Below are 15,530 nucleotides of genomic sequence, written 5' to 3' on the forward strand. Positions count from 1 at the left end.
AGACGTCACCGCGCTGCGCGCGCGGAAAGACGCTGGCGCGACCACGCCCAGGCCTGCGCGGAGGTCCCGGCGCCGGCGCAGTGGGCCGCGCCTGCCCGAAAGCCCGGGAGGTGGGCGCTGAGTCCAGCAGGGGTGGACGAGCGAGCGTCTGGCCGCGGCGCCCGTGTGAGCAGGCCGGGGGAGGAGGACGTGAAAGGGGAAGTGCGGAAGTTTCTCCGGTATCGGCGGGACTTGGGGCGGTTTTCCAGCCGGCTCTGAGTCGGTGAGAGCCTGAGGCTGAGGCGGCAGAGAGAACTTGCCCGGCCGGGGTTCGCCTGAGGTGCAGACTGCGGCCGGCACAGAGGAGCGACCGGCTGTCCGCCGTTTCCTTGGTGCTGCCTTAGTGGGCTCCGTTGCCGACAGGAACTGGAAGCCAGGCGTCGAGGGTCGGCCTGGGAGCTCCGAGCGGGAAATAACTGTAAGTAGACCCAGCGGGCGAGCGCGAGAGGATCCGCTGTCCGCGGTGCTGAAGGGAAGCCCGCGCGGCCTGCGCCCCTCCCGGCCGGCAGCAGGCCGCCGGGGCTCCGCGTCGGAAAGCGGAGGAAGGGCTCGAGGCTCCTTCCTGTCTTCCTCCTCCCTTAGGTCGGGCGCCTCGGGCGTTTGCGCGCATCCAGGGGCTGAGCCTCGGAGCGCGCGCGGCCTCGGAGCGTTTCGCCGGCCTCTGTCCGCCGCGGGCCGGGCGCTTTCAGCACGGTGCGCTCGCTCCTGGCGGAAACTCACGAAGACGGGCTTTCCTAACTCTCCCAGAGAGTGCTGCGAGGCAGGGTGAGGTGCAGGCACTCCATTGTGCTTTTCCTCGCAGTTACACAGGGAAAATACTTTTCTGTTTGGAAGAGAGATGGTAGAGCTGGGCAGTCTTCCAATAAAAGAAAGACCATGAGTTTCCAGTTGGTTCTCATACTTGTTTGCCTTTCTGTCTGTGTGTGTGTGCACACGCAAGAGAGATGGTGTTCCTGTGTTGAATTTTACAGAGTGGATTTTTTTCTGTCTGTTGATACAATAAAATGTTCACTAGTCTTAGTACCAGCTGCTTGTTTGTTTTTAGTTCTGATTAAGGTTGGTTTCTGGGAAAAAGAGGGGGAAATGTGAAATATGTTGAGTTTACCTGATTTGTGGTGTTCTTGGATGAACATGGCATATTAAAAACCATGGATGGTAAATGTCTTTAAATGTAGTCTTTGATTTTATGCATTATTACCTTTTAGGGTTTATTTTCGCTTCTCAGAATACCAATGGACTCAAGTACAAAATGATCGGATAATGCAAAGTTGAGCACATGTGGTACAATAACTTCAAATGTTTTATTATTTACCAGAAAGTTTATAAAAGCTTTGATTGAAGATGTCCTCCTTGTTCACTGAAGAAATTTGCCTTTCTAAAAGACATGAAGAAATGTAAGTTTTTAAAAAGCATAATCCTAACAGAGAGGTTGTACTGGTTTCATTGCTGAGATATTTGCACTGAGAAGACAAAAATTTGAAAGTGTGTCATTTTCACTTTCTGATGCTTGAGATTGTCATAGAGGGTATTTCAGTGTCTCTTATCACCTTACATTTTGTTACTAATTGCTAGATAAATTTCTCTTTCCTCTCACACTTTCAGGTCCCCCAATGATATTTAGTGGACTTCTGTAAATCTCTTATTCATTGCTAGCATCGTGTTCATGGGTGTGTGACCTCCACAGTCACAGGCCCCCACACTTGGTTTAAAGCTGTAATGTCAGTCTTCAATCATTTTGTCCCAGGTTCTGAAAATTGTGTAGCTAGTTATGTTCCTGCACTTAATATCAGTCTTTTTCCTCCTCTGTCTGTAGGTTTTCTGGCTTTGTTTTTTCCTTAATTGATTACCAGGCCCTCTTCCTTGGCCTTCTGAAATATCTTACTTATAAAAATACATGATGGGGCTGGGGATTTAGGTCAGTGGTTTCACCGCCTGCTGCGCAAGCGCAAGGACCCGAGTTCAATCCCTGATAACAAAAAAAAAAATAAAATAAAAATAAATAGAAATACATGACAGGTCTGAGACATCAGTTTTAGTTGTACCTGTAAGGCAATATGAGACAGTGTTTCTCCAGAACATTCACAATTATCAGGGAAGGGGTTAAACTTATATATAACATTGGTGTATTTTTCATCATTTAACAAGTTTTCTTATTTAGCATTCCAAAAAATCCATAAACGTGTAAAACAAGCATTTGACCTGCAAGACACTTTTGAAGTGTATTATATATCCTAAAGTAGTTTAAAATTCACTTATAACTTTTTGCATCTCTCTTCAGTTAATGTTTTACCTTCTTGTGAACATGTACAGTATATATATATACACATTGCCTCTCACTCATATATCAAACTATCATCTTTCTCTTGGAAAAAAAGGAAAAAATATTTTTATTGCTTCTTCAAACATATGGAAGTTTAGCACAATTCTAAATGTGTAACATGAGATTCAGGGGTACTGAAGTGTTAAGCAGAAGGTTTCATATAGCAAGTTATATCAATGTATGTGTGTGGGGAGGTATATATAACTATGTGTACAAGGAGATATGTATTGCAGTTTGCATTTTCACCAAAAATTAAAACGTATCTTCAGCATTTTAAAATAATTTCCAAAGACCACAGAGGCTAAAAAACAGAAGCATGTACTTATGGCATGTATAAAGAATGTTAATGAAAGTGAATTAATTTTACCTAGATTAACTTAAGATAGTGATGGCTAACCTTTTAGAGACAAACTGCAACCCAAAACCCACTTAATTTATCATGAAGTGCCAACACTGCAATTAAGCCTGAATACTGAGGTTTCAATTTAGAAAAAAACAATTCATACATTAACATCTTTTGTCTTAAAAGAAAGGCACAATAACTCAGGCCATAGGTTTGCCACCACAGGGCTTAAGACTTAGTGAACTACATAAGTTTTTCATTGTCTTATCAGTTGACATAGTAATTAGCTTTTAAAACAGGTTACAGTGAAAGTGAAAAGCAATAAAAGAATGAATTTTGTATATTGGTCAGGCAATAAAATGTTTGCTTTTAATATTTTTTCACTTTAATCTCCACTCTTTTCTAGAGTATCACAAAGATTAATGTTACTTCAACAAATGGAGAATAAATTTGGAGATCAAAACACAGAAAAGGTATCTCAGCTGCAAGCAGCTGAGACTGCTTTCCAAAGGAATCTTAGCCTCTTAAAGGTAAGTTTCCATGGTTTATGTATTGAGATTTTTCCCACCTTTCTGAAAATGTATTACATGAATTTTATGATTTTGATTTATATAGTTTTTGTTTAGAATAATAAGTAGAATAGTGAGACAATATCTTTCTTTTTTTTTCAGTAATGGGGGTTGAACCCAGGACCTTCACACAGAGCTACATCCCTAGTACTTTATTTGTATATTATTTTGAGATAGAGTCTTACTGAATTACTAAGTTCACAGGCTAGGCCTGAACTTGTAATCCTCCTGCTTCAGCCTCTCAGAATGCCAGAATTATTGGTATGCATTACCATACCAGACAACATCTTATTTTTAAACCCATATTAATTAGATAAATAGCACTGATCCATATTCTCATTTTATTTTATTTACTTATTTTTTTTCTTTTTTCTTTTGGTACCGGGGACCAAACTCGGGACCTTGCGCTTGCGAGGCAGGCGCTAGAACCACTGAGCTAAATCCCAGGCCCAATATTTTCATTTTAAATGAAAAAAATGAAGTCAGCATATGCTAAACATATTCAATCAACTAGAAAATCAATGGCTATAGAAAAAACATTAAGGTTATCTTTGTTCAAGAAGTAAAAATAAAAGATTTATCTTTCCACTTTCCATCTTTTATTTGAAGGGATATCTTAAAAGACCTTACAGTGCCTGTAATATGTTTAGATCCAACTCAGAACTATTGAGCACTGTAAAAACAAGAACAATTTGATTTTTCCTTACTGGAGCCTCAGTCAACACACAGAATTCTTATCTATAATAACAGATTTCCCAGATTCCTTTGGATGGTTATAGAGTAGGTGGTCAAAGTCTATGATTGCGCAGGGCCTCACCATTTGGCCAATGTGCCCATTTGGAGTAAAATCATATGTGTAACATTTTTGGCTGCTTGCTATACTTTGCTTCTTCCAGAATTGTGTGGCTTCATCCATAATTAAAACCCTAAAGTTTGCTTCCATTCAAGCTTCCAAGAGATCCTATGACTAAAACATTTGGTAGTAAGACTATATTATTTAAGTTATAAAGAAGTGTTTTCAGTTTTTTATTGTTAAATATTTTCATCGATAGGCATGATACAGTTATCTTCCATCCTCACTGGAGGATAAAGGAAGAGGAAAATTCAGTTATCTTCTCAGCTTCTGGCAGTTTGATCCACAGTAATTTAAGTCACAGCCATAGTGCTACCAAAGCATTCTATATTGCCATATGTCTTACTTGCCCAATGGTGTTAGCAATATTTATTTTTAAATGGAAATATATAGGATATTTTGGAATTTGCTGTGAAAAGTTAGAAAAACTAAATTAGAAGGCTTGATTGCTACCTGCTTGCAGCATGTTATGTAGTCATTGGTTTTCAAGTGTTTTCCTTTTAATGAGTATTTTGATGAATGTCCAAAGGCAGAAAGTGGAGACAACAAAATAAGTATAGTATAAATCAGATTTCTTGATCTGAAGGCATTTACAGGCTTAGTTGATGTTAGAAAGCTATAAATTATCTGATACCAAGAACTCTGAGACTTAATGTGGTCAATCACATGGAATAGATTTGGAACTATAAGGAATAAAAGTAAAAAGCTATTTAAGACAGAATATTCTAAGAGATCTCACAGAAGAAGCTAAGCTTCCACTGTGTTTCAGTAGGCACAAGGCCAAATATTCTATTACATTCTTAAAAAATAGAACTAAGACCAGAAAAATGAATGGCCCCATTAACATTCATGGGACTGTGAGCTATTTAGTTTGGAAATTCACGGGAAATGAGGTTGGATATAGGTTGTAAGAATAAAGAAGTTGATACTCATTATGTAGAGATAATACAGTACTGAAAGTAAATAAAAGAAAAATACACTTACATAAGAAATATATGAGTGGATATTTAAGAAAGATTCATTTACTATTTAAAAACAAAGTGTTTTCAAGAATGGAGAAACTGGGGCCGGGGATTTAGCTCAGTGGTGCCACCACCTGCCTGCCTGGTAAGCACAAGGTCCCGAGTTCGATCCCCAGTACCAAAAAAAAGAATGGAGAAACTGCTGGGCATGGTGGCACACACCTGTAATCCTAGGACTTGGAAGGCTGAAGCAGGAGGATTGATGTGAGTTTGAGGCCAGCCTGAACTACATAGTGAGTTCAAGGCCAGCCTGAAATACATAGCAAGACCCTGTCTTTAAAAACCAAGAATAAAGAAAATAGGGTTAAGAGGGGTAGCTAAAAAATTGCCATACAGAGATAGTCCCCAGCTTAGGATAATTCACCTTATAACCTTTTGACTTTACAATGATGCAAAAGTGTTATGCATTCAGTAGATTCATATCTGGAAGTGTGATCTTTTCCCAGGCCATCAGAATGCTTTTCACTACTCTCTTGTGATGCTGAGCAGTGGCAGCAAGCAGCAGCTCCCAGTCAGTCTACCATTATAAGAGAAAACAGCTGTACCTCTATAGTGTGTGGTGTTGCTAAGCTAGGGTGTTTAATGGTTTAGGTGTACTTACGCATTTTGACTTATAATATTTTCTAATTTTGATGGATTTATGGAATGTAACCTCATCATAAGTTGAGGAGCATCTGTATATAAGAAAGATAATGAATCTGTTTTCATAGTTTTGAGAAATTTCAGTTTGATACAGTAAGTTCCCTGATTATCAAAGTAATATATTCTTAACATAAAAACATGAAAAGATAAAGATGAAAGATCGTATTTCTGTGTCACCCATCTGGGAGTGCACTTTTATATATTTCCTTTCAGTCCTTTTATAATTGTTTATTGAGCACCTATTAAATCATAGATATAGTCCTTGTGGGCCCAGGATTTAGCTCAGTGGTTCCACTGCCTGCCTCGCAAGCTCAAGGTCCCGAGTTGGATCCCCAGTACCAAAAAAACAAGAAAAAGAATACAGTCCTTGTTACTAGAAGTGATCTCTTCCCTGTCTTTTTTTTTTTTTTTTACATTTTGTGAACAATTATATATGTAATTTTTCATTCTGCTTTTCCTCATTTTTTAAATTTTGGAAATATTAGTGGCTCTACCGTGGATATCATTGTAGAAGTAAGATAAATAGGACTTGGGCCGGGGATTTAGCTCAGTGGCGCCATACCTGCCTGCCAAGCACAAGGTCCTGAGTTCGATCCCTGGTACCAAAAAAAAAAAAAAGATAAATAGGACTTGACTACAGAATTTTGAATTAAGTGGAGAGTGCTGGGCATTGGACCTAGGGCCTCACATATGCTAAGCATACTCTACCACTGAGCTATACTCCTAGCTCCAAGAAAAGACTTTAAATGGCATATATATGATATTAGATTTAAAGGTTTAAAGTTTTTAGTATTAAGATGTTTTACCAAAGATAGATAGGAATGGACTTGATTTGGTCCAAAACCCCACCCATTCAGCCTTTCCTCGCTGCCTAGCTGTTGCTTCAAGAACTGTGAAAAACACAAATCTGGGCTAATTCTTTAAACATGAGGAAACCACATGGTAACTACTCCTTCAGGAATAGATTAAGTTACACCTAGGATAGGTACTTCAGAACTACTGGTCACATTTTATAAAAACAGTTCCATTAAAACTTACAGTAATAGTACAATAATAACAACATAAGGATCCATTTTTTTTTACCAGCCATTTTTGACTTGTTTAGATCTTCTGAGCAATATAATAAACATTAAAAGCTTTAACTTTTAAAAAAGTAGAAAACTAGTATTTTATACTATATGATTATATCTTTGTAAGACCAAATATTGAGTTGAATCTTATGTACACAGCTGGAAAATACAAAACATCAGATTCACATTAGTAATAAGTTCTAAGATATTTGGGAAGCTCTTAAGGTTTATTTATAATAGTGTAAAGATACTTACTTCACTAAAATGTGAGCTGTAAAAGAAAACTTGAGGGCGGGGATTTAGCTCAGTGGTTCTGCCACCTGCATCGCAAGCCAAGGACCCGAGTTTGATCCCTGGTACCAAAAAAAAGAAAACTTGAGACATGTCTTAAACCTAAATACAGAGAGTGTTATTTTTCCAAAATCATTTTGCACAAAGTTATAGATTTTTTAAAAAATCTCAACAGAATTTTCATGGAAAGTAATAAAATTTCTATAAATTCATGTGGGAAAATAAATAAGTGAGAATATCATGTGTTTTCTTTTTTAGCAGAACGGGGGGTTGAATTCAGGGCCTTTCCCCTGAGCTACATTCCCAGCCCATTTTATTTTGTACTTTGGAGAAGGAGTCTTAATACTCTGTGTTGGTCAGGCTGGGTGCAAACTTGGAATCCTCTTGCCATAGCCTCCCAGAGTGCTGGGATTGCAGGCATTCCACCACCATACCCAACTCAAAAAAAATTTTTTTTAAAGAAGTAATAAATAAATAACTAATCTGATCAAATACTTGACCATATTAATAAATGGTTAGGATTATAAGTAGGGAAGAAACCTCACAGACGTCAGTCAAGAAATGTCATAAAAGATATGAACTGGCTGGGGATGTAGCTTAGTAATATAGCAGTTTCCTAGCATGTGTGAGACCCTAGGTTTGATCCCCAGCACCACCAAAAAAGAAAGAAAAAAAACCACACAAGTTGAATAATTTTTTCCCAATTAGTGTTAAATGCAATTTATTTGCCTTTAAAAAACAAACATAATTGGTATGGATTTGGAAGAGAAAGGATTTTCTTTCTATAAATATTTCTACAATATAAACAGTGATCTCTCTCCCCTTCTTATCTCCTGGCATCATCTTATGGGGGAAACAGATAAATACTCTAGGCTGAGAAAAAATAAGAGAAATGCTGCCCACTGATGAGTGATGTGGATGCCTTTGTGGGACAGGTGGCCATTAAACAGAGCCCTCAACAAACTGCCACCCAGGACAACCAGGGACCTAAGTGTTCTACTAACTGCTCTTAACAAAGACAAAAGAAACAGATTAATACATTTGACATTATGTGAAAAATAATGCTTAATAAGACACATAAAAAATTATTTCAAATATTTGCTATAAAAACTCTTCTCTCGCAAGCACAAGGACCCGAGTTCGATCCCCAGTACCAAAAAAAAAAAAACTCTCTTCTTCTCACTGAGCCTTCACTGTTCCATGTGTATTTTACACTTAAGCATATCTTAACTCAGACTTGCCACAAGTCTGAGCTCTCAGTAGTCACAGAAGTGAATGCTTAGGGCAGTGATGGCTAACCTTTTAATTAATGAGTGCCCAAACTGCAACCCAAACCCACATTATTTACTGCAAAGTGCTAATACTGCAACTAAACCTGAATACTGAGGTTTTAGTTTAGAAAAAACAACTCATACATTAACATCTTTTGTCTTAAAAACAAATAACACGTGTGCCATAGGTTCATTACCACTGGCTAGCACATTAACAATACAGATCTAGAGGCCCCATCAGATTCAGTGTTTTAGGGAAAAACAGTTCCATAATGGGTAGAGGCCTCTCCTTCTGGAATATGGGCAGTCATTGATGATAATTGCCTAGATATATGCATTAGAGGTGGCAAAAAGTTACACTCAAATTGTTTTTATTCTCAATTGGTGATTAATATATGAAGAGAATCTTCCCTTTATCAATTACTTAGTTACAGTGAAGTACAGTTCTCAAGTTAAAAAGTATGCCGAATACTTGATTTTTTCCTTATATTGACTTGCTTTTTCATTTGGTTGGTTGGCTGGCTTTGTTTTTATTTTTCTTCTGTGCTGGGGATGGAATCCAGGGTCTCACACATGCTAGGTAAGTTCTCTGCCACTAAGCTACACCTCTGACCCTATAGCAGTGGTGGCAAACCTATGGCATGTGTTATTGTGTTTTTCTTTTAAGACAAAAGATGTTAATGTATTAGTTGTTTTTTCTAAACTACAGCCTCAGTATTCATGTTGAATTGCAGTGTTGGCATTTTGCAATAAATAAGTGGGTTTTGGGTTGCAGTTTGGGCACTTGTCTCTAAAAGGTTCACCATCACTGCCCTACAGTTTTCAAAATAATAGGTTGATTCTCTAGCATCCTCTAAGGATGGACCAGTGAGGTGTTGTTTTTAATTTATCTGGAATTTGAAATGTTTCAATCTTTTGCAGTTTTTTACTTATATTCAAATTGTCTCGTTTTTGTCAAGTGGAAGCTTCTTCAAGTCAGGCCTGAATGTCTTCAACATGATTCTAACAGTCTTTGATAGTTTCCCTTGTGATATGATAAGTTCTTCAAGGCTCATTGGGTACATTTGCTGTCCAGACCTAGAATTGGTCATATCTTTCTTTCATTTCTTTCAGCAGGAAATATATTTAGAGCTCTCAATCTGGGTATTTAGGACTATTTATTGCAACTTCTTTTGGTTTTTTTTTTTAAGATAAAATATCAGTTCCTTTCAGTACCTTAAATTTCATTATAGGATTGCAAAGTTCCTCACTTAAAGCCATTGATCTCATGTGTGTAACTTCTACCAAAAATAACAGTTCCCAAAGGATTATCCAACACCAACATAGCTATGTAGAGTAATTCCACCTTAGTGGGAGATATATTCCAAAATTAGACCCAGTGAAGACCAACAACTATAGATAATGCTAAATCCTATATACACTATTTATTCATATACATATGAACCTATACTAAAGCCGAATTTATAAAATTAGGCACAATTAGTTTGTTACAGTAACTCATAGTGTAGAACAATAACAATATTTTGTAATAAAAACTGAATATGTCTCCCTCTAAAAATATTTTATTGTTCCATACTCACACTGTGCTGTGAGATGATACAGTACCTGTATAATGAGATGAAGTGAAGTAAGTGATAGAGACATTGTGACATAGTAGTAGGTTACAAAATAAGGATTACATGGACACGTGATACTGTGACCATCTATAACCCAGACAACAGCTAAATGACTAATGGACATGTAGCATATATACTGGATACAGTGAACCAAAGATGAGCCATGTCCTAGGCAAGACAGAGTGAGATGTCAGAAGATTTCATCATGCTTCTCAGAATGGCAAGCAAATTTAGGAATGTGTTTGTTTGTTTTTGCCAGGCAGGCTGAGGAATTCACACTTTCATCCTCTGTGTACTGAGTATCAATTTTTTAGTCTAGGGAAGAACATATTTAAATTAGTTCTTTCAAATAATCAATCCTATGATAAATATGGAATGAAGTACAATGAGATATATTCTTGGCATCAGTCAGAATAATCACTCCTTAAGTCCTTACTGATTGAATATAGTTATAAGACAGTAGCACTGGGAATGAAAAGAAAATGCTAGAATGGGTATCCTCAAGGAACAATCTAGAAAGAAATTTTAGAAATCTAGAAATTTTAACTGACAGGGAATAAGAAGAGTTAAAGAAAGGATGGAGCATAGGTATCTGGGTGAATAGAATTCCTACCATGATTCATTCAGTTCATCCAGTAGGAAGATGATGAGCCTAGTTTTATTAGGTTGAGAGATAAGGGTTAGGAAGAAAGGTTAGCTAGCTACCCCTCTACAGTTATAGTTGAAGCTAGTTAAGAGACAAGTTTGAAAGGAGATAAAGTAAAAATATGAAAACAGATGTCAGAGATCTTAACAAAGCCCACACTTGGAAAGAAAAATGAGCTAACTAAAAAGAAGTAAGAACGAGAGGTACTACACAAAACATGTAAGAAGAGACATAACACTGATGCTAAGGAAGTTTTTCAGAGATGTGGTAATCTTGGGGCACAATGCTATAGAAATGACAGTCAAGTGTCTCACCAACAGCCTGCTTTACCAAGCCACATGTCCCTGCCTGTATCTGCTTCTTTTGTTGGCAAATCTGCTCTTCTATAAGAGATATTCTTCAATATCTTTTTATTTTCTGATCTTTAAGAAAAACAGCATGTTTTCTTCAGTGCTCATGACACCTAGATCAGCCACTAACAATAACTTTGTAACTGTTCTTAGAATATTGGCTTAATTGAAGGTGTGATTATTTTCTTTCTGTTGTATTTATGTGATTTCTGAAAGCAAAAATTAATTTTTCCAGGACCTTGTAAAATCTCAGTGTAATAACAGAAGAGTTAGTCTTCTGTGTCTGTTGCAGCGTTGGCATCAAATGCTCTTTAGCATGTGTCTTAGCCATAAACTTCTGGTATGGGATAGACATGCTAATAGATCCATGTTTTAATCCCTAAATTGACATGTTCTTTTCCTTCAAATCACCTTCCTCCAGACAGCAGGTGCATTAATGGTTGTGCAACTTTGGGGAGTCCCTTTAGGGAATTTCCTGTTTTTCCTTTTTACATTTCACACCCATTCCTTGCTCCTGCCGGTACCATCTGCTGTCTTTTTTCTCCTGTTCAGCACTGGCTTCTTCACACCCCACTCCCACGCCCTTTTCCATCTCTCTCCGTCTGTCCAACAGCCTCTACTTAGATTGCTCCAATGTGTGTGTATAGATCAAGAGAACTTTCTCTTTTCTGTCAATTCACTAAGCTCAGAGGAGAAACAAAATTTACATAGCTTTGGGCCAAGGCCCCTATGAACTTGATAGAACATAATAAATGGGAAAAAGACAACATAGGTACTATTTGGGAAGTATTTCTTAAACGAGACTCAAATATTTTTGTAAAAATTTACAGAGTCCTATATTTCTGGGCATGTGTGCTATACATGTATCAAGTTAAAAATTATACCTTAAGTTTACAGTGTTTTTACAACCATAAGAGAAAATAGATGCATCTGCAAGTGAAACTACAAATTAAAACATGGTGATTGAATAGCAACAGCTGAAGGATATTACCTAGCAATAAAACTTACTTATTAAAAATAACATAGAAATTTAACTCTAAAAATTTAAATAGTTTAGTGAAAAGATTCTTGTCATTAAATACTTCTTATAAATAAGTATAAAATTGAAAAGTGGGTTGTTGAACAAATGATTGTGTGCTATCAATATACCATTTGCATCATTTGGAGAGACTAGAACTCTTCACTTTTATGGTGAGCACAGTGTGGGGCTGAGTACCTGCATGTTTTTATATCTGAATACAGTACTTAATTATTTTATCCATCTGGTTGTTTTGAGGTAATTTTAAAGCTGGTTAATGCTCTGAGCATTTTTAAATGAGGCTCTTTTTGCAGGTATTTCTCATATTTGCCAGCAATTCAAAGTGAAGAGGCAAAACATGGAAGTACCAGCCCCTTTCTATTTTAAAGTAAGGCACCCACTTCCGTAGAAGTGGATTAATTGAACTATAGGTCAGTTCTCCTATCTTGTTGTCCTTCCATCATTTCAAACTAATTATAGAGAAGAGCTGAGGTGAAAGATTTGGGATACAGATACTGGTATTACAGGTATCATTTGTAATTATAAATACACTTTTATTTTTAAATGCTCATATCTGTTCCAGGACATAGAAGCAGCTGAAAAGTCTCTACAGAGCAAGATTCGCCCACATCCACCGCCTGAGGTGGTTTCTCTTGAGGTGAGACTCTTAGGGAATAAATCTAACTAGACAGACCCTAACCTATTAGTGGTGCACTGTGATTCAAACACTGGTCATATGTCTATTTCCCAGGTTTACTTATTCAGTAAAATAAATAAGATGAGTTTATCTTGATTTTTTTTCTCTTGTGGTACTGGGGATGGAATCCAGAAGTGCAGGGCTGCATCCCCAACCCATTTTTATTTCAGGCAGGGTCTCCCCAAAGTTGCCCAGGCTGGGCTCGAACTTGCAATCTTCCTACCTCAGCCTTCCAAGTACCTAGAATTACTGTGCCCAGCTCTGACTGATCTTTTTATATGTCCACAGGTACTATGTCTTATATGTAGCAGGTAATTAGTATCTCGAAAGAAAAATTTATCTAGTGATAATTTTATAACATGTTGTGTTTTTCCCCTCATCACACTAACAACAATGTACTTTCAAGTCTTAAGGTGACAGCATGCCCAAAGTATTTTTTCTCTTAGAGCTGTTAGAAGTAGCATTCAGTCCCTTCACAAAATGTAACCAGTTATTTAAATGCATATTATTATACAATATAGTGTGGCTTTTGTCTGTTTTATTTAGCCAAGTTCGAGAACAGATTGGGAAACTGGTTGGCAAAAACAAACCATATTTGGTATATGTGTCTGTGAGAGTGGGAATTTACTACATACAGAATAGGTTTTTTTATATTTTTAATGACCTTTTTTCAAATACAATTTTGTTTCACGCCCTGCTGTGCATATGAATAGACTGAAAACTAAAGGCTAGGAATTTGCTCCTCAATTTTCTGTCATCTAGGGTAGTAAGAAAAAGCAGTGATTGAAGACAGTTGTGCCTTGGTCATGTCATCATCGTTGTTCAGTTCTCTAACACCTTACTGTGGCATGTAAAGGGCCCACACAATAGGGGTTAGTCCAGCTGTGAATAGTGGAAAAACTCCCAGCCAGGCCTCCAAGGTATTTTTCTTAACTAGTCTTGCATAGCAGGATGACCTTTATTTTAAGTAGGTTAGGCTGTTTCTCACACCACATGCATAGATGTATAGACATTTAGAATCCTTATCATTTCAACTGTCTGACTGCTGTACCTTTTAAATTCCCAGGGAATAATTCTGTGTTCTTAATGTAACTCATTGGCTGAATTTCCCACGTGGGGTTGATAGTGTTGATCTAGTATAAAATGCTTTCCTGTGACACAAGAATTTTGGCAATATAGTTCTCTTTGGCTGCCTTAGGACAGTCACCCAAGAAATGAAAGCTCCTTACCCATGGCATGGTGACACTGCATGAACTTTTATACCTTACAGACCACTAAGGTCAGATCAATGGGAATACAGCACCTTACATTCCAAGCCATTTGTACTAAAAATGTTTATATTATACTGATATTTTCTCATCACACAAAGATATTTGAGAAAAATGAATGTGTCCTATCAACTTTTGTTTTTTTTGTTTTTGAGACAGGGTTGGTCTTGCTGTGGTGTCGTTGTGGCTGTGTTATTCAGGCTGGTCTTGAGCTTACTGTGTAGCCCAGGCTGGCCTCAAACTCACGGCAATGCTCCTGCCTCAGCCTCCCAAATGCTAGGATTACAGTTGTGCACCACCACACCTGGCCTATCAAGTATGCCTTTAAAAAATGTAGTGAATACATATTTTGCACATTCCTAAGGGTCCTATACTATAACATACTGGTTAGGTTTCCCTTCCTAATCTCACCCTACATCAAATCACTGTGTGTTAATTATGAAGAATTTGTTCGGGTCTAATCATTGTATTGTAATAATTTCATTGTAGGTAACCATTTGGTAGGGGATCTGGGACAATAAAAATATTTAATGATTTATAATCATAAATGATACCACTGGCAATAATCACAAGGTTGGCCACAAGAGGGCGTGTAAAGTCACAATAAAATTCTAAAACCTGTAATTCTGCCAGGCTCTGGTTTTACTGAGAAATTGAGAATTAACACTAGTAAGTAGCCAGATTTTTTTTCTAAAATTAACATAAAATATTCTGTAGAGGAAATGCATTCTACATATATGTGTGTATACACGCACGCACACACACTTAAGGGAATAAACATTTAGACTATTATGAAGAGCCAAGTTCAATTGCTTGATACGCTTTTTTACTCTTGGATTTTTTTTTTCCAGACTCGTTACTGGGCATCAGTAGAAAAGTATATTCCCAAATGGGAACCGTTTCTCTTACGACAAGCACCATATCCTATTGGTGTTGAACATCAGAATGAAGCAGAAAACACCATTCTAAATGAGGCATAATGATAACTTCTTCATATGCTATCTTAAAAACCTCCTTAATGAAGCTGAATATTAAAGAACTTGTGGGTAATTGCAGGAACTTTAGGAATTGAATATGTTGATATTGTTTCATTATCTCTAAATGACAATGAAGATATGAGAATCTATTGAGAAGTTTCTGATCATCTCTACCATTCAGGGTCATCATCTGCTTTCTACCATACCCATGGGAACTGTTAAAAGTTAATATTAAAGTATTATTAAATATATTATTAAATCAGTGTGTGTGTTGTTTAAAATATTTATTGTCATTCTCATCTAAACAAGTTGATTCAGATTTTAGGTTAAGAATCCTTAGGGCCGGGGATTTAGTTCAGTGGTTCCACTGCCTGCCTCGCAAGCGCAAGGTCCCGAGTTCGATCCCCAGTACCAAAAAAAATAAAATAAATTAAAAAAGAATCTTTAGCCATTTTATTATGTGGACAAGGTGCAGGATCTAGGTTATTATGTGCTTTCCATTACAGTTTCTTTTTTTTTTTTCATTACAGTTTCTTTT

The 15,530-nt window shown here is 37.3% G+C and overlaps 1 protein-coding gene across 2 annotated transcripts; it reads left to right on the top strand.

Annotated features, from left to right (window-relative positions):
• The first annotated feature begins 29 nt into the window (after positions 1 to 29).
• Positions 30 to 15,255, top strand: Cep15 (centrosomal protein 15). Of its 2 annotated transcripts, none has more exons than XM_087181634.1 (5): positions 30 to 457; positions 1,355 to 1,433; positions 3,109 to 3,232; positions 12,634 to 12,708; positions 14,867 to 15,255. In XM_087181634.1, the coding sequence occupies exons 2-5, from the start codon at positions 1,381 to 1,383 to the stop codon at positions 14,993 to 14,995; spliced, it is 381 nt and encodes a 126-aa protein (XP_087037760.1). In that variant the 5' UTR covers positions 30 to 457; positions 1,355 to 1,380; the 3' UTR covers positions 14,996 to 15,255. The 2 variants fall into 2 exon arrangements, with proteins under 2 accessions (XP_087037760.1, XP_087037759.1); XM_087181633.1 differs by having other exon boundaries at positions 31 to 457; positions 1,245 to 1,433.
• Positions 15,256 to 15,530: the final 275 nt, after the last annotated feature.

This window comes from Heterocephalus glaber, unplaced genomic scaffold, assembly GCF_053883595.1.
Source record: "Heterocephalus glaber isolate CG9 unplaced genomic scaffold, H.glaber_assembly_v1.0 deba00001472, whole genome shotgun sequence".
NCBI lineage: Eukaryota > Metazoa > Chordata > Mammalia > Rodentia > Bathyergidae > Heterocephalus > Heterocephalus glaber.

Coding starts and splice junctions, on each gene's coding strand:
- Cep15 (XM_087181634.1), top strand. CDS start 1,381: ATGTCCTCCTTGTTCACTGAAGAAATTTGCCTTTCTAAAAGACATGAA. Junction 1,434..3,108: donor TCTAAAAGACATGAAGAAAT/GTAAGTTTTTAA, acceptor ACTCTTTTCTAG/AGTATCACAAAGATTAATGT. Junction 3,233..12,633: donor GGAATCTTAGCCTCTTAAAG/GTAAGTTTCCAT, acceptor TATCTGTTCCAG/GACATAGAAGCAGCTGAAAA.